The 19,510-nt window shown below is 42.3% G+C and overlaps 1 protein-coding gene and 1 long non-coding RNA gene across 2 annotated transcripts in view; one reads left to right on the forward strand and one right to left on the reverse strand.

Moving 5' to 3' along the window:
- Positions 1-19,510, forward strand: part of LOC114677718 (uncharacterized) — a 125,856-nt gene that overhangs the window by 25,518 nt on the left and 80,828 nt on the right. The gene's annotated exons all lie outside the window — the stretch shown is intronic.
- LY86 (lymphocyte antigen 86) overlaps positions 1-19,510 on the reverse strand; it is a 64,945-nt gene that overhangs the window by 15,435 nt on the left and 30,000 nt on the right. Inside the window, exons 3-4 of the mRNA XM_001096895.5 lie at positions 14,050-14,136; positions 12,619-12,747 (exon numbers count right to left, since the gene is read on the reverse strand). Of these exons, the coding sequence (XP_001096895.3) occupies positions 12,619-12,747; positions 14,050-14,136 (216 nt within the window). The remainder of the gene's footprint in view (positions 1-12,618; positions 12,748-14,049; positions 14,137-19,510) is intronic.

A 19,510-nucleotide genomic window follows, 5' to 3' on the forward strand; every position in this document is an offset into this window, starting at 1 on the left:
TCACACGGCACACGGAGGTCAGCAACGCATGCTGGTTTTCCAGATGGGGGTTGTGCAGGCTAGTAATGGCCCCCCAAAGAGGTCCAAGTCATAATCCCCAGAAACTGTTAATATGTTACCTTACATGGCAACAGGAACTCTGCAGATGTGACTAAATTAAGGATTTTGAGATGGGGAGATTATCCTGTGTGGCCCAGGGGGGCCCAATTGTAATTACAGAGGTCCTTATAAGAGCGAGGTAGGAAGTCAGGAGAAGGCCAGGTGGAGATGGAAGCAGAGAGTAGAGTGATGTCACTAAGGGCTGAGGAATGCAGCAGCCTCTAGAAACTGAAAAAGGCAAGAAAGCTGGCTCTCCCTGGACCTCCAGAAGAAACACAATTCTATGATGCTTTGACGCTAGCTTTCTGATATCCAGACTGTAAGAGAATAAATTGATGGTGTCGTCAATGGCGACATTTATGGCGATTTGTTACAGCAGCTATGGAAAGCTCATACAGCGGTCTTGGATTAAGAAAGGAGGGACAGGGTGATGAGCCTGAGAAGGGACAAAGGTGATGGTTTGTTTGTATTTGTGCTCTCCACAAAGGGCCCTTCAGAACTATGACACAGATGTAACCTAGGATTTGAGCAGAAGAGAAAGTACTTGGGTTTAGGGCTAGGCCAGAGAGTAGAATTTCTAGCATGAACTCACAAATGAGCTCAGGATGGACTGTTAAAAATACTTCAGAGCAGTATAGATACAACCAGGTCAGATCTGTGCAATAGAACATTCCACAAAGATGGGAATGTTCTGTGTCTACACCATCAAATACAGTAGCCACCAGGCATGTGTGGCTGTTAGGAGCTTAGAATATGCCTGGTAGGACTGGTGCACTGAATTTTTAATTTAACTTAAATGTAAATTCTTTAAATAGCCACATATGACTTGTGGCCGTCATATTGGACAGTGCAATTCCAGATCAGCACTGGCTAAGAGAAATAGAATGTGAACCATATATGCAACATACGATTTTCTAGTAACTACAGACAAAAAAGGAAAAAGAAGTAAGTAAAATTAATTTAGTAATATATTTTGTTTAACCCACTTATTAAAAATATTACCATTTCAGCATGGAACCAATATAAAGAGTCTTCACGAGATATTTACATTATTTTTTTCATACTTTGTACCAAGTCTTCAAAATCCGGTGTGTATTCTGTACATTTCACTTTGGACTGGCCATGTTCCTAGTACTTAATGGCTGCAGGGGCCAGTAGCTACTGTCTGGACAGTGCCGACTATTTAGTCATTGATGAGGAAGCGGGGCCTAGCCGGGAAAATGACTTGCTTTCAGCAGCATTCCTTCTGCAAGGCCTGTTTTTCTGCTGTCCAGGTTCCCCCTCTGAGAGATACATAACTTCCAGCAGCAAAGCAAAAAGAATTTAAGTATTTTTGTCCCACCTACCAACTAATTCCTAAATTTTGTGGATAAATACTTTGTACAACATTCAAAATACAACTTATAAATTGGCAGGCTGATTAGATTCCTAGAAATGGAAATGAAGTAGATGATGATGGAAGCAAAGAGAGAAATTGACTTGATCCTCCGAAACCTGGGCAACCCTGGGAATGAGTAATGCGACTGGAAAGCTAAGCAAACAGACATCACAGAGGGCTGTGTTTTTCACACTGGGGTAGGCGTCCGGGCTCATGCACATCAGGGCTCTCGGGATGTCTAGTTTCTTAAAAGGCAAATACCAGCGGCTCTGGGATCCGATTGTGTGATATGGGGGAGCCGTGAGTTGGCCTTCTTAATTAGCTTCCTAAACGATTATTACATCAAAGTATGTCACTGAGCTGGATTTATGAAATTCCATAACGGTCAAGGATTTGTAAAGAAGCTTGTCTTAGAAAATTAAAAGTGTTTCTGGTCCTAGGTTATCCTTAGTCATAGTATGCTGGGCTCAAGGAACATAAAGAATTGACTGATGTCAAAGTACAGTTGCAGTACGGTTGGCTCATTTACAAACGTGCTTGAGTTTGAGGATGGGGAGAAAGCATCCAGGGCTCTAGAATTCCTTAAAAACCAATACACTTCCTTTCATTTCATTTAGCAGGAAAAAGTGCTCTTTTGCTTAGTCATTACTGGTGCCCTCTGTAGAGTGGCTACTGCTTTTAGTTCTGGTTTTTGTGTGTGTGTGTGTGGTTTGAGGGTAGGAGTTCTGCTAATACAATAAGTAAACCATTGTTTTTGGTGATTCTGCATGAATTTGCTGCAGCAGCAGCTGCCTGGTAATCACAAGCAGGAAATCTACCATTGAAGTCTGGAGACAAGGAATAATACATGAAAAGAAGAAAGGAACGAAGGGGAGATGATGGTGCTTCAAATTTCCAATTCCATGAGAGATGCAAATGACGCTCTCTCCCTACAGGGACAAGAGGGCCAGGGAAACTCCCCTTGTTCAGCCATCAGAAAATATGCAGGCTTGGACCAAAGGCATCTTCTTGCTACCTGTAAGGAAAAAGGTCTTAAACTTCTAAGCCTCAATGACTCCACTGCCTCTTCATGCGCCTTGTTAAAATGCAGACTTCCAATCTGAGATGGATGATGACTTGAGGGGCTCAGAGCCTTGCTGGAGAAATCTGTCATCAGCTGCACACAGTTGCTGCCATGGATCACTTATTGAACGCTTGCTGTGTGCAGAACACCATTCTATGGGCTTTATGTGTATTATCCCATGTTATCCTTATGAGTGTCCCATGAGGTCACTTGTATTTTCTCTATTGTACAGATGAGGAAACTGAGGCTCAGAGAGATTAAGTTACTTGTCTGAGGTCACATAAATGGTAAGTGGCAGTGAAGATTTAGCTCTGTGTAGGTCTGCCTTCAAATCTTGTGCGTAACCACCAGGCTAGTGGTTCTCAAAGTGTGGTCCCTGGGCCAGCATCATCAGCCTCACCTGGGGACATGTAAGAAATGCAGATTCTCAGACTCCTCGCCTGATGTGTGGAACTGGAAACCCTGGGGCTGGGTCTAGCAACTGTGGTTGAAGTTGGGCTCCAGGTGATGCCGATGCCTGCTCAAGGTTGAGAACCACTGGACTGGGCTAAGGTCCCTGCTCTCCGGCAGCAGTGCTGCAGTCTGATGCGTCAGGGGACAGGAAATGCTTCCAGAATAATATTGGTTTTGGTAACATGCTGCCTGCAGCTGCAAAATGACAGTGGGGATAATAATGGCAGGAGAAATAGTGCAATTTTTCAGGTCACAGAAAGTCAGCACTCCCTCCGCGGGTCTATAGATCCATCCATGAGAAGAGGAGCCAAGACACATGAGTTCCCATCTCAGCCACTTTGTCAATGGGGATACCGGTAGCGGTTGAAGGACAGGACCAGAAGGTAGGGCTGGGGGAGGTTGGGAAGAAAGTGTGGGGATGGAAAGCCTGCAGCTTCTGAAGGAGCAGGAAGTCTAAAATGGCCCAGAAATCAAAGGTAAGCAAACAAGTATAACATAGGTGATACCCTAGAAAACATGTACGATAGACAGTAGTCCCCCTTATCTGCAGTTTAACTTTCTGCAGTTTCAGTTACCTGTGGTCAATTGTGGCCTGAAAATATTAAGGTATTTTGAGAGAGAGAGAGAAAAAGAGAGAGAGAGAAAGAGAGAAAGAGAGACCATACTCACATATTTTTTATTACAGTAAATTGTTATAATTGTTCTATTTTATTAATTGTTATTGTTAATTTCTAACTATGGCTAATTTATAAATTGAATTTTATCATAGGTATATGTATGCATGGGGAAAATAGTAAATATAGGATTTGGTATTATTCATGGCTTGGGGGGTCTTGCAGTTATTCATGCACTGGGGGTCTTGGAACATGTCCCTATCAGGTAAGAGGGGACTACTGTATTTTAAATTTTAGGCTTCTATTAAGCTGCTTATTCCCCTTCTGTTATAGCCTAAATCAATGCCTGAATTCCTGGGGCTTGCATTTGTTAATGTATGTGCAGTGAACATGAAACAGCTGAATCATGAAGCCCATGGTAGTGGGGCCATGGCTGGGCTTTACAGAGGTTGTCAGCTCATCAGCATAGATTAATTTCTTCAAGGTAGCACCTGCTGGGAAGGTGGTTTAGCCCTGTCTTCTACTCCAGCAGTGCAGGGGTAAGGCATTTTGCAGAAAGCATTTGTGGATTTTTTCCAAATCTAGGCAGTAAACAGATTGCATTCCCAGCACTCCCCCCAAATTCCCTTCATTTCCTAGATCTGTGGAAAGGAGCACATTGAAACAGAAATAGAGGAGGTCATAGAAATCTAACTGATGGAATCTGACTGCTGATCTAGATATTATTGTTAAGACAGAATTTTGAATTGATACAGACAGTGAGATTGAGAAGGCTCTGCAGTGAATGATGCTGGGAGGATCACCGGGTCCAAGTGTTCAGCATGAACCAGGACCAGAAGAGAAACATTTAATTAGGGAAGGTAACGAAAAGGAAGGGAGGATGGGCAGCCACGAGCACCCACTCTGGTTACACCTTTGACTTACTTGTATATGTAAAATCAGTTGAGTATTATAATAGAATCTCTTAGCTCTGTCAGAAAAATATCTGCCTTATGGGCAATATTATGCCAGACTTTAAATACAGTTCTCAGGGGATCTACTCTGTTTTATATTGAAATTCATCTAATTATAATGTGTTTCTCACTTTGGTCAAACAGTAGGAAAGCTCAGATTTACACAAAAGATAAACCAAGAACCAGTTATTTTCTCAACTAGAGGATTCTTCAGATTGCAAAAGATGTCATCATACTATTTCCTTTAATTGCAAGCTTTAAATATTAATGCGTTTAAAATCAAGTTTAAACCTGATTATTTTCTCTAGCTTGCATATTGCACACAGGGAGGTACGTTTATCTGTTGAATGTGTTTCATAATGGATTTTGCTCATACTGAGAAGTGGCCTGTGCAGGCATGGATGCACCATGAATCAGCAGTTCTTGTGGTCACCGTTGTCTTCTGCACCTCTCTGGGATCCTAACATGAATAAGGCATCATTAAGTCCTCTCAGCTTTTCATTGGTTGGACTACATCAGTCACAGCTTTCAAGGTCTCAAAGAAGATTCCTTGACCTACAGATACTCTCATTTATAATCATACACACCCAGTGTATACACACATGCACACACACACACACAATTTATCTAACTCGCCTATGCCTTTATTTTAATTTCAGCTGATTTTGGCAGTAGGTTGTGTACAACTGATATCTGCAAGTCAATCTGTGAATCAATACACAAATTATTTTTGAAAGAGTATTACTCACTTGGTGCTATGGAACCAAGGCCACTTTGCCTGGGTTGACCTACCCTGGTCAGAACTCACAGAGGTTTGGCCAGAACCAGGTTTGACAGTTGACATGTCTCTTATTATCAAGTGTGAAAATCATGTGTTCCCTGGACACATTGGGGTGAACAACACACACTGGGGTGTGTTGGAGGGTGGGGGATGGGAGGAGGGAGAGCATCAGGAAAAACAGCTAATAGATGTTGGGCTTAATACCTAGGCATTATCATGGGATGATCCGTGCAGTTATTCACTACGGCGCATGTTTAACTATGTAACAAACCTGCACATCCTGCACATGTACCCCTGAACTTAAAATAGAAGTTGGAAATCACATAAAACAACTTTTAAAAAGAAAGACAATCATGTGTTCATTCTATGTACTTTATGGTTTTAATCCGAGTCTTTACCCAAATCTCCAGGTTCACTTCCAGTTGAGAACCTCACATCTCTGTGGCCCTACACAATATATTCTTGACGGTCCAAACATGAGCCACCTTTAGGTCATTTCTCCCCACTTTTTATTTGGGTGGAGCTTGTGGAGCAAGCATGAAATGTTGCTTCTACTTCCCAGGGTGATACCTGAGTTTCAGGCGCCACAGTACATCTTACAATAAAATTTTGGCTCTATTTAACATATCATTTTATTCTCATCTTCCTGATGTGGGATATTCTAGGGAACTGCTTGAACCAAATGAACCTCATTGAGAGTGGACATCAAGATGTGTTGAACGCTTGATACATCAGACACTGAAAGAGACTGGGGGGAACTTGACTTGATTCCAAGTTAGACAGGGCTGTGGCTGTCTCATGTGTGGTGCTGGTGAGTGCTGACAAGCCCAGACTTTGGGAAAAGTCCTTATGTCAGACAATTGTGGGCTAGGGTGACAGATCACACTTTGATGGATGTCAGGTTCCTTGAAGGGAGTAGACATTCCTAAGATTATGTATTCTGGGTGGAAGTCAAGCCAGTGGCAGAAAATAAAAATTTTAGAGGCTGACCTTAGATCAAAGGAAGAAAACAAAACAGAACAGAACAGCATAGCCGTAAAAGACTTGTTCAGTTACTGGTCAGGAAATTCTGGGATCCTGAGCAGGTTGGCAGTGTGCGATATTATGGACAGGCTGCTCCTCTGGCTCTACAGTGAGCCAGTTTGAATCTGAATCCTCACCTCTGGCCTGTTTCTATGACAGACCTACCAGAGTTTATCAATCAGCCCTGCAGTTTTCACAAAATGCTCCTACCTTCTGCCTCAAGGTCCCTCAGGTAGGGGAGGAAGCCCAGGGACTCAGTGCTGTGATTCCTAAAGCATCAGACACGTTGCATATCTTACTTAGTCTCCGCTGTTACCCAATCATGAATTATGGCCACTCTCATTTGATAGATGCAGTAATTGAGAAACAGAGAAATGAAATGGCCCTCCAGACTGTCCCTGGCAGCTGTGGGGAGGGAAGGAGACCTCCAGGCCCACTCTCTGGCTTTTTCCTAAGGTGCCCTTCCTCCTGCCAGCTGCCACTCTGCCCAGTCTTTCTGTTAAGTCCCCTTTGCCCCAAATCTAATTTGTTGGCACAGGCCTTATAAAGCAGAGTCAAAGCACAGGTGCAGTATTATCCTTCATGTCCTGTATCTGAATTTATGCTGCAGCTCAGGTCAACTGTCCACCGAGTGACAGCCCAAGCGTACCTGTGCTCAGTAACTCTGGCGGAGAGCCCTGGATTCTGACTTAGCTTCTAGCAGTGGTTCACAAAATTTAGTATGCTACAGAACTACTTAGAGCAGGATTGATTGGTCAAAAGAAGAATAATATTTCACCACATGTAAGAATTAAATGAAATTTAAATTTCAGTGTCCATAAATAAGTTAAACAAAGCCAAATCAATCATAAAATACATGCAGCAGATATAGACATACCTCACTTCATGTAATCTGGGCACACAGCCATGTCCACTCATTTTCATATTATCTCTGCAAGGGCAGAGTTGAGCGATTGCCACAGGGACCATATGGTCTGTAAAACCTAAAATGTTTACTATCCTTCCCTTTCCAGAAAAGAATTCGCCAACACGTGGCCCAAAGGGCTTGTTAAAATACAGATCACTAAGCCCCAACCCCAGAGCTTCTGATTCAGTAAGTCTGGGTAGGGACCAAAAATTTGCCATTTCTAATAATTTCCTAGATGATGGTGATGCTGCTGGTCTGAGGATCACACTTTGAGAACCACTGCCTTATAATAATAGGCTGGTCATGCCCAAAGAAGATCCTTTGGTTTCTATAATTTTGTTATGCCCTTCCTTTAAATCGAAAAAGACGGTCTTAGTGGAGGGCTGAAAGGAATTTACTTCTTCTCTAGCAAAGCTTTCTTTACATTTATGGAAGACACACAGCAGAAGGGTTTGGAGCTGGACAGAAACCTAGTTCCACAGCCTGCTGGCTTTGTGACCTTGGGTAAGTTAGACTCAAGTTCCTCATCTGTTAAGATGAGGGTATATATAGGAAAAAACAGTTTTTCCTCCTATATTCTCAACACAGAGCACTTCTGGTCACCACCTGGCTTGGCTCTTACTCCTAGAGATTCTGATTTCATTGGTCTGGGGTATGGCCTGGATGTTGGGATCTTCAAAACTATAAATGGAGATAATAATGTAGCACTGTCCAATAAAAATATAAAGAGAGTCACACGTATAATTTTATGTTTTCTAGGAGCCACATTTTGAAAGGTGAAATTAATTTTAATATAATATTAATATCTTATCACTGATAAATAATTAAAATAATATATTAATGATAAATTCTACTTAACTCAGTATATTCCAAACATTAACATTTCAACATACAACCATGGAACAATGACAGAGATATTTTACATTCTTTTTCTCAGACTAAAGCTTTGAAACTGAGTCTGTACTTTACACTTATAGCACATCTCTAATCAGACTGGCTATATTTCAGGGTTCAGTAGTGACCTGTGGCTTGTGGTCATTGCTTCAGAAAGCACAGGAGTAGTTAATGTGCAACCAAGATGGAGACCCACTGGGGTAAGGGCATGCTTGGTGTTCTCAGACCAGACCAAAACTCCCGGACCACACACGGGTTCTATCGGCATTATTATTCTTGAGGATTGAGAGAGTTGACTGCAGCTTCCCTCCTTTGGGCTAGGAATTAGGTGTGGTCATTAAGGACATTCAGTGAAGCTCAATTTTGTCTTAAAATTGGATGTGCAGCTTATGGAACTTGTTTGAAAGCATGGCGATCAACTAAAGCAAATAAATCTAAATGACTTGATGCTATCAGAGAAGACAGAAGGACCAGTGCAGCATTAACAGAGCAGGAGGTAAAACTGTGGCCAATTTTGTCTCCTTCTGAGTGAGCCCACAGCCTGAGTAAACAGGGCTGTGGGAATCCCAGGCAAGAGTATGGCTGTTAGATCATCCCTTGATATTCTACGCAACTCTTTGATTCAGAACTTTCTATTCAAGTCCAAATATCACTGGATATTACATAGGCTGTCATTCTCTTTGAAAACTCTTAGGTTTATTCCTAGGGGAACAGAATTTATTCTCTCTATTCTTTCTTATAATGATAAACTAATGTTTAAAAGAATAACTTTGCAAATTTATCATAAAAGCAAGCAAGATTTCCAAAAAAGACAAAAATAAAGATCTGCAGAGATAAGCGCTCTTAGCACTGAAGCGTGTACTCTTTCAGAGTATTTTTTTGGTGTATATACACTTACACACATTTTATACAATAGGATTCAACAGTGAATACACTTTTATAGCATGCTTCTTTGTTACATAATATTCTTACAAGTATATTTTCATGTAATTTAGTAATCTACAGCATCATTTTAAAATCACAGCCATTGTACCATTGTTTGGCTGAATAATGACCTACTTAGTCAATGCCCTATCATTGGTCATATACGCTATTTCCCCCACATTGTCAATCATAGCGTAAGTAATCATACTGAAAGAGCATCAGCTGGTCTTTGAATCCAATGTGATGTTTGCCTTAAAGCTAGCTGAGGACAAGGCAGAGGGAAAGGAGGCAACATTTCCGTCTCACTAAGTCTGACCCATTTTGTAGTTTTATCTGGCTTGGAGAAAAGCCAGCGAGATGCAGTTTGCAGAGGAATGCATAGTAATGCTGTGACAATGATACCAGACAGCTCAGCTGCGAGTGACACCACAATGTGCCGCCCACAGTGGACATTAGGTTTTCTCACCGCTCTGCTAAGAAGGACCTGCAAGCCCCACAGCAAGCCTTAATGTGTTAACAGCAGCTTATGCTTGGATTTGGATTGACTTTAGTTCTTCCTGATGCCATTTTTCCCCTTCTGGTCTTAGTATTAACCACTTCTTTGGATCAGAATCATTCCTGCAGTAGGTTTGTGGGTGGGTTAAAAAAATTTAATAATCCAAAAAACCTCTGACTTTAAGATTTTAGTTTCTCTGCCTTATGTAGTTTACATAATTATTTGTTCGTGCAGCGTTTATATATTACTTTTCTGATCATTTTATACTATATGATATTTTACACTATATGAGGTTTTCTGGCAATTTCCCCAGTGCCAGCTTCTCGGTTTGCCTATGCAGTCATCACTCCCGTTGCAATAAAGCAAATAAATAGCTGCAGAGCTGCCCAGCATTCAAATAAGGCAAACGCCAGCCTTTTGAGCTGCTAAACTGAATTGAACACCTCAAACTGATTTAGGGAACCATCTCCTTCTCTTTCATCAATCCTATTAAAACCATACATAGGGAAAAACAGCAAGGTTTTCTTATACTTGGAGGACCAGGAAAATGTACTCTCTGCTAGGGTTTGATGCATGTTGTGTCTTTATGTTATGCATAAGCAGTCTTAAGTAGTCATTTTAAAGGTGAACTGGTAAAGTTGTGTTCAATCCATCATATGTTCACATGCAAATACCACAAAACAAGTATCTATTGTGTCTTTACTTTGTGCCAGGTCTCTTTGCCATGTCAGCAGTGACAGATAGGAGCAAGAAATATGCCTTCCTTAAAGGAGTTTGAAGTTTAATTGGGAGGGACACACACACTAACCATAAAATTCAGTTCCATCTGAGATAAGAACTACAGCAGAAATAGGAACATGATGCTCCCAGAGCACCCGGAGGGAGCACTTTATCTGTTGGCATTGGAGGAAGTTTCAGAGAGAGAGAGAGAGAGAGACAGAGACGGAGACAGAGAGAGAAAGGGATACTTCAGCTAGGTCTGGATGAAAAGCAAATGGCGATTGGGCCACACATACTAAGGGGACCGTCCAAACAATGTTGCAGGTGTTAAAATGCAGGCTCTGAAGAGAAAGTGGCAAAGGATTCCTTAAGCTGATGCCTAAGGTATGTATGGGGGGTGGAGCAAGATGTAGCTGAAGAAGGGAGGAAGGGAGGGAGGAAGGAATGGGAGGGAGAGAGGGAGGGAGGGAGGAAAAGGAGGGAGGGAAGAAGGGAGAAAGGACTGACTGTGGGTGAAGAATTCAGAGTCAGCCCAGCTGAGGGCGGGTCGAAAAGGTTAAACAGGGACGGACGAATGACGAGTTCATCATTCTGAGGAAATGCATGAATATACTTGATTAATCAGAAATGTCTCCAGTAAGTTGAGAGAGGAAAACTGACTTATCATTTTAAGGTGGGCTAGCTAAGAAAAAAAAAAAAGGTCCCAATTTGAAACAAAGTCAGATCACTGGGCAGAAAGATTCCTGAAATGATAATTTTAAATAAACCCCTGGTCAAAAGCAAGACACATTCATTCGTTGTCTTGTTTGTTCTTTTATTCATTCATTCGTTAAAACTAAGATTGGAGTCAGCCTGCCTGGGTTCAAGCTGTGGATCCTTCAAGCTCTGTGACTTGCTGCAAGCTCCTAAAGCCCTCTGTACTTCAGTTACACATTTATAAAGTTGGAATATTAATATAGTATTAACCTGTAAGGTTGGTGTGGGAAGTAAATGACTTAGTGGATCGAAAGCTCTTATAACAGGGCCTGGTACGAATGCTCCATCGTGTGAGGCATTTTGCTCTGTGTGTCTCTGTATTCAGAGCTCTCTATGTATCAGCCACATTTGAAATACTGGGAATAAAAAGACAAAGGTGATATGACCCTACCCTCAAGAAGCGCGTAGTACAATGTGGAAGGTACACGGGAGCAAACCAGGACAGTCCAACATGGCAAACGCTAGGATAGAGTGATGTGCCACACAGTTGCCGGGGATGGCGAGGGTGGTGAGGGAGCCAGGCTGAGTCTGTCCTCTACAGATCCCAGCAAAGTTCCCCCGGTTCCATTTGGTCAATCCTCCCTTAAGTTCCTTGTTTTCTTTTGTTTGCATCCCTTAGTGTAGGAAGGATATTCCAATTTCTTCTAGATCTTTCATTTAAAAGGAGTAATTGCCTCATTTCACAAGGAACTTGACTGTTTAAAATTCTAGCTCTCTTGAATGGGAAAATAGATAAAGGGGTATTTCTGAGATGTGAGCTGAGGGGTGTATTGGGAGTATGCCCCGCCTTGGCCAGTGGGAGTAGGAAGGAGACCCTGGGAGGGGAGAGCAGCTGGGAGAGAACCACTCCTGGGGAAGGACAGTCAGAGAATAGAGCCAGGTTTTAACTACACCGCGGAAGCATCTCAGGGCCTTGGTGAAGCCGTGGTAAAGCCAAGGAGGAAAGGAGAGGTGGGGACAGGTGGCGGAAGGCTACCTTCTCTTTCTTCAAGGCTGTAAGGCAGGGAGTAGAGGGTTGGTGCACTGGAGAAAAGGTAGCTAATGTAATGGGGTTTCTGCCTCTCTACTTCTAGTGTAACTACCCGATGCCTCTGTTAGTCAATGACCCACGTTGGGAAAGGTGATGACATATCATAAGCTTCATTTGTTTTTCTTTTTGGAAGTCCATTACTACGTTCAGGACACCCTGCCACTAAGGAAGTTGTGGAGGGAAAACCTGGAACCACTCTGAACCGCAACGGATTTTTGGAAGCTCTTGGCTCTTTCTGCTGCCAGCCCTGTTTATAAAATGCCGCTACTCACAGGAACAATGTACTGTTTTAAAGCATCTCATACGCGTCATTTCCTTTTGATATTCACAACAGCCCTGTAAGGTAGGCCTTATGGAATGGGCCTTATTGTTATTTTTATGCAACACCTGCTGGTAAGTGAGGATAAACTCGTCCAAAGGTGAGGGGCAGAGACAGAGCTCTGGTCTGGGTGTCCTGGCCTCAGATGCAAGTTTGCATTTATCTCTCTGCGGGCCCCTGCAAGCAGCGAGCAAGACAGATGGCTTACCTCCTTTCCTTCTTCCACAGAAAGAAAACTTGGGCAGAGCCACCTCACAGATGGGATAGGAGAAATTCAACACAGACGAGCCTTGAGACATGAGAGCTAGGTCAAGAAATAGCTCTTTGATGTCCTCTCCTGGAGGAAAGAGAAGAACAGCTTTACTCTTACTGCGTGTTTCACTGTGCATCAAAGGCATTCACAGTATACAGCAGCATGAGCTAAAGAACCTTTTGTTTCCATTAATCTGCTCTGTGTGGGGAACAGTTTACTTCTTTCCTTAGTAAAACGGCATTTAGGCAATGCTGCGGGGGATTATGACGAGACCCGGGGTATGAAGGGCGGCTGCTTCTCAAAATACCTGCTTGGAGCAAGGTAGTTAATCGGCTGAGCTCCCCACCCTGGTGCTATGGCCTTTTCATGTGAAGTCTGCAGGTCTGGCTTCTGGAATTTCTCAGCTGCAGAGTATCATTTGTTCCCCATGATGGCGGTGGGGTGTGGTCACGCCTACATACACCTGCTGCTGTCACCAGGGAGGTATTGCAGCACAGGTACACAGGAAGTTTCGGTGGGTCCCGTGGCCGTGGCTCCCAATTCTCTCTGCCTTTTTCTCCATTCCTCCCTTTTATGTTCCACCCACTCTTCCATTTCTCTTTTCTCTCTTCTTCTCTCCCCATAACATTTCTCGAGCTGCTGCTAGAGTCCCGATACTGGATAAGATTCTAGAAATACAAAGTTGCGTGAGAGTTCTTGATTTCTGTGAATGTTGCTTCCACTTTTCTGGAACGATTCCACATGCTAAGTTTATTCAACCTCTCTACTTTGATTTTGATATAACTGTTTTGGAAAAGGAGATAGTCTAGTAGCTATAGCAAATATATTGACTAACTATAATTGCATGATCATATGATGAACATTAAACAATCAGAAAGTGCTCTAGCTTATTGATTGGGGTAGGGGAGAAAATATTACATCTCCTCCTTGCCTATGTCAAGGTTTAAGAATTTGTATTAACTATTTGGGATACAAAATAACACAAATGACAAACCGTACTGCTGGTAGTAGATTTATTTGTTGCTGAGATAACTAAAAAAGTTAGGAGATCCTGAGTAGACATTAATACTTAATCTCAAAATATTCCCCCCCCTCTTTTTTTTTTTTTTTTTGCTGCGTATACTGATTCCAGATGCTTATATCGTCCAAATGAGTGCCTAGAGTCTTTTTAATACAAAAGTACAGCTTTAAGTGAGAGTTCTACCCTACCTGGATATAACCTAGAGAGAGATTTAAAAATGAAGATGTAAACAGTGTTAATTCTAGAGAGTGGTGAGGGAACAGCAGTTTAGCCAGTCATTATAGTTAATGTAAGTCATTGGGGGTGTGGAGTTGGAAGAGGCTGTGTAATGTTTTATTTCATGCTAATCATTTTTTTTTACTTACTCAGAATTATTCCAAATCTAATGTTGATATTTGATTTTAATTGCTTGGAACACTTTTCAATAGAAAAGCCAAAATCTTGTAATGGATCTGCGAAGAAGAAAACAATAGATTAGTTGTGAGTACATTGTATATTCTGCAAACATATTCAAAATTTGCACCAACATTGTTTTCACACGAATTACTGCATTTATTCAAAAGCATATTGCCCAACACTTTTTAAAATAAGCCTGTGATATTTTCATCAGCTCCCCCCAGTGTCTTCAAAGCCAACGTCATGTTCACTCTGACAACAGGGCCTCCATCCATGGAATGAACAGTGTCTTGCTAGTTGGGTTATGTCTTTACTTGTTAACGTTTTTATCATAGAAAAATGTTATCATTGCCCAAATTCTTCTAGTTCCTGAACATTTGGCTTTAAAATTGCTCATGGATTGCATAGAGCCTTTAATAAAGTATCTATTATTATTATCAAAACAGAGGGAGGTACAAAAGTTAGGAGAGCTTGAGTAGACATTACTACTTAGGCTTAAAATATTTTCTTAAAAGATTTTCAAAGTTAAGATCTGCCTTTGTAATTCCATTTTATCTCATCCCATCCCATCCCATCCCATCCCATCCCATCCCATCCCATCCCGTCCCATCTCATCCCATTTAATGTAATACTCCCCCCAAAAATATTCCACTATGTACAGGCATTGTGCTAGATATGATGAAGCTATAAAGATAATATTTTCTGCATATAACTTCTGCTCATTCACAAAGCTCCAATGGTTTATCTATGCCTCAGAATAAAGTCCAGAAATGAGTGACTGGCTCCAACTTCCATCCTCCACATCATAAATCCATCCTCCATTCCTTGAGACCAACACACCAGCGCATTCCCACCATGTTTGATTTGCTTGCGTGCTTTCTCCCATTTGCAATGGTCTTAGTCTTTTTGGCTATTATCTAAATCCTCAGGTCTTGATCATTCCCATCTTCTTTGTGAAGGCTTCCCTGACCCCAAATATTCTCTTGTTTCCTTGAATTTTTAAAATGGTGATGTCTGGCACTCTCGGTAAGTGTACAAACATGTATCACTCTGTACTTTGCTACCTGGCTTATCCTGCAACACTGAATCTAAACATGACATTCATTAAAGGCCAGAGCTAGTTTCTTGTTTTGTTTTGTTTGTTTTGTTTTCCATTTCCTTTTCCTTTATGTTTCCCACTGGGCTGGAGACAGGAGAGCTATTTTTAACAGAGGATTACCTTGTACTAATAGCCGAGCCTTGTACTTTATGAGTGTTTTCCATTTAATTCTCTAGGTACCCCAGCACCTAGCAGAGAGTCTCACAGCCTCACAGTCTGACACACAGTAAGCACTCCATAAATGTACATGTTGAGTGAATGGATGGGCCGTGTATTGGAGCTGTTTCTCAGCTCCAAATCCAGCCCTCTTTCCTCTGATTTTTAACTGGGCTCTCGGTAATCATGTTTCTCCTTCGCTGTCTGCCAGTCAAGATAGCAGGGAGATGGATGCTGGAGTTGAAGAAGGGACTTACTCCTTCTTGAGTGCTTTCTGGGAGTGTCACTGGTGATGGACCAACACCTTGGCAGTGGAAGTTGGTTCCAGTTGGCTCTCTTTTGCACCTTCCCAGCATCAGCTGACACTCAGCTCTGTGGGGCCCTAAGCTACTGCAATAACAGCACATCAGAAGCTGTCACCCCTTCCTTAGCGGTCTGTCTCAGCTCCATAGGGTCCTTCTGTCAAGCATCCAGTTTCTAATCCCCACAACCTCTGCCTTTTGCTCTCCCAGCCCTCAGCGGTCCTTTCTTTGCTCTTTTGGTTCTCCAGCAACTGGTTCTCTAACCAACTTCCTATGTCAAATTCTCTCTGTTAAAATAACTGATATGGTCTTCGTTTTCCTGACAGGACCCAAACTTGCAGAATAAATAATAATCTGAAGAGATACACCTCATTTTACTGTTATGAAAATATGGACTGGGAGATGTTGTATTAACTTATCCAGATCCCCACACTAGAAAGTGTCAGAGTCAAGATTCAAAACCAGAGTTAAAAACAAACAAACAAACAAATTGCTCCCTGGTATTATGCAGTGAAACTCACAAAGTAGAACCTCAACTACATATGTTACTTATTTGATTTGTAAGATTGCCCAGAATATTTTGTGTGCAGGCATATGGCATCTGGTAGTTCTGTTTCATAACTGATTTCCATTTCAGCTTAGCTATGAGCTCACATTTGCCAATGATAGTGTTCCAGACAGTTTTATCATCCACATTGCTGACCTGGAAGATGCATCATTGTCTATGATATCTGCAATGGAAATGATCACTAGGCAATTTCAGCCTTGCAAATCTAACGTAAGTACACTTTCGTTTGATCAAAACCCCTTTGGTCCAGTCACTAATTTTCCTAAGGGTGGGAAAGAGCCCTCTTGTCTTATGCTCACTGGACTCCTTCCTAAGTATCTCTGTGCTGTCCCAGGGTTTCTTTCAGCCTGGAAAATAGGAGCAGGGGGTTGGAGACGATAGTTCCTGCTACATCCTTGGCACTCAGTATTGAAAAAGATAGAAGCCAATGAACAGATGCTTAGGAAGGTGCATCCTCAAAATTGTGGATAAATTTAAGTTGCTATCCAGGCAAAATAAAAGAGGCTAAGTATGTATTGTGTTGTTGATTAGCAGCTATATAATTACACTGTATGTTTATCAATATTTTAAAGGTATAGATAGGAAGAATCAACTAAGGGTGGGAGAAGGAAATAAAGCATTTTCCTGGTACTAGAAACACATTGTTGTTAGGAAAATAATCTCAATAAAGAACAAAGTCACATAGAAAGCTGTAGGCTGCATCTCTCTGAGGATATGTATATAAAAGTAGAAAGACAGATTGCTTAAAAAGCGCTTAAGGGTTTGGTGAGCTTTCCTAGCAGCTATTTCAAATTTATATGCAAGACTGATATCTTTGAGTATAAACATGCAGTTTGTGGTCCTCTTGGGGAAAGTGACATTGGTTCCTCCTCCTCCCCCAATCCCACCCTCTCAAACTCATCTCCTTCTCTGTATTTATTTGCATTTCCACTCAGGCACTTTGTATGTTCTATACTACATTATATTTGTTTGTATACCTTTGTCATTCCTCCACTAGATAATGCAAAGCTGACTCCCCAGTGCCAGGGCTATACATAATCTCTTAAGATTATACCAGATCTCCAGTGATTGTCTGCTGGATGAATAGTAGTGGTTATTTGTAGTAAATTTGCTGAGAACCTTAAAGCAGGATTCCTCAATGTTGTCACTATTGACATTTTGTTTTGGATATCCCTTGTGGTGGGTGCTGTTCTGCGCATTGCAGGATGTCTAGCAGCATCCCTGGTCTCTACCCACCAGATGCCAGTAGCACCCCCATACCCTCTGGTTGTGACAACCAAAAATATCTCTAGACATTACCAAAGTATCCATGAGGGACAAACTCACCCCTGGTGGCGATCACTGCTTTAAATAATCACTTTATCAATTTCCAGGCTTTACTTATACTGCAAATGCCTCAGAATCACCTACCAAAATAAAAGATGGTAGGTTGCATTTTAAAGCAGTTCTCCTTCTACAGTATGAACCGTGATGGGCAGGCTGAGAGTGGAGAGACTTTCCCTTGGACCCTTGCTTCAGTAACTTTTAATCATATAAGATGGATCATCTGACTTTGGACTTTCTGAAACAATAGCATCGGAAAGTTAATCAGAGTTGGTGTTCTGAGAATTTGAGGAAAGAGATAAGTGTTTCCTCTGGATACTTCACTGTATTTCAGCAAATGAGCTCAGGAAAGAAGTCAAAGCTTCATCATGAAATAGAAGACTTCATTTTCAATATTTCTTCCTTGGCCTCTATGTGGCACTTCCTTGCTCTCTGTTCTGTTGACTTCTATGGCCTCAGCCCAATGGAGGACGGCATTATAGTGGGTGAACCCAGCAAACCCCAAACTGCCCCTGCTCCCCTCTCCCCCGGGCAGGTGTGCCCTCGAAGGCAGGCTTCTCCAAACCAGCAGCATGTGAACCCTGCCAGAGGTGAGGAAGAGCTCCAGGAGAACAGCCAGCAGCATCTGTTTTGCATACTAAGGGCAGCAACAATCAAATCTCCCCTAGAAAGGTTTTCTTGGACATTCATGGAGTAAAATAGAGTTGGATAAACAAGCTGGGTTTAGAGTGAGCAGCATTTGAACAGATCTCAGCTCCAAAGGTATTTTTGTGCCTTCCACCCTCCATTAGTGGCCTAGGCTGGGCTAGACCTGGGCAGCTGTCGAGGGGAGGACAATCTTGTCGGGATGTCTTCTATTAACAGCTAGCAGTAGGCTTTCAAATGGAATCAGTAGGAAGAAGACAAAATCCAATGACACAGACTCTGGGAGTGAAATTCCTCAGCAGAGGATGGTGGGGGCCTGGGTACACTCCACTGGACCAATCCTCGATTTGACTTCAGGCAGCGGGAAAGCTTGGATGTGTGTGTCTAAGTCCTGGAGTCCACGGATGTAGCTCCGCCCCCTGTGGCCTCTGCGTTGCTGGCTGGGTAGTTTGAGGCATAGAGGAGGGCCCAACTCTTATGCAGCTAGTTCCATTTTCTATATTCTAGCTCTACTTGAGGTTTTTCTTTAGCTTTATATTTTGAAATAATTATATTTTCACAGGAAGTTGCAAAAAGATACAGAGAGGTCTCATATATCTTTCCGCATCTTCCCCCATGGTAAGATCTTACATGGAGGGCAATACCCAAACTGGGACATTGACACTGGTACAATCCACAAAGTTTATTCAGATGTCAACAGTTTAGCAATCGTCTGTGTGTGTGTGTACAAGTGTGTGTGCCTATTTTTTACAGTTCTATTGCTTGGGTTTAAAATGGTTAGAAATTGGTCTTCCTCCTCTCAGGGGAGGGTAGAATTCTTACAGCAGAGTCACTGTGGAAAGGAGCTGACTCCCCTCCAACCTCACTTGTACCAGCCTTCCACATACTCACGGCCAAGTGCAACCCCAAGATTGCAATGTCCTTCCTGCTTTGTAAAGGTAGTCTTTCTCCCTCTCCCTTTATCCTATGCTCTTCTCTTCTCTCTTCCTGTCCCTCATTCTCTCTCTCTCCCTCTTTCTCTTTTTCTTCTTATATCAGTACTGAGATCTGGCTACCATCCTGAGATTAAGAACACTGATTTTTCTTCAAACACATCTTAACCTTCATGGCTCATTCCCTGTGGCCCACATTACTCTAAGAGCTGGTATTGCTTCCTGCATGTGCTATTGGCAGAACACAGGCTGGCCCCAGGAGAATGTTAAGTATTACAAGCATGCTTCCGATAGAGGCACGACCTGGGGAGGGAGAAAGGGCATAGAGGGCCCAGGAGACCTTACCAGTCACACACAGCTTAGCTGCACTGGCAGGACTGCCTCTCACAAACAGTTTATGGAAGG

Source organism: Macaca mulatta, chromosome 4 (assembly GCF_049350105.2).
Source record: "Macaca mulatta isolate MMU2019108-1 chromosome 4, T2T-MMU8v2.0, whole genome shotgun sequence".
NCBI lineage: Eukaryota > Metazoa > Chordata > Mammalia > Primates > Cercopithecidae > Macaca > Macaca mulatta.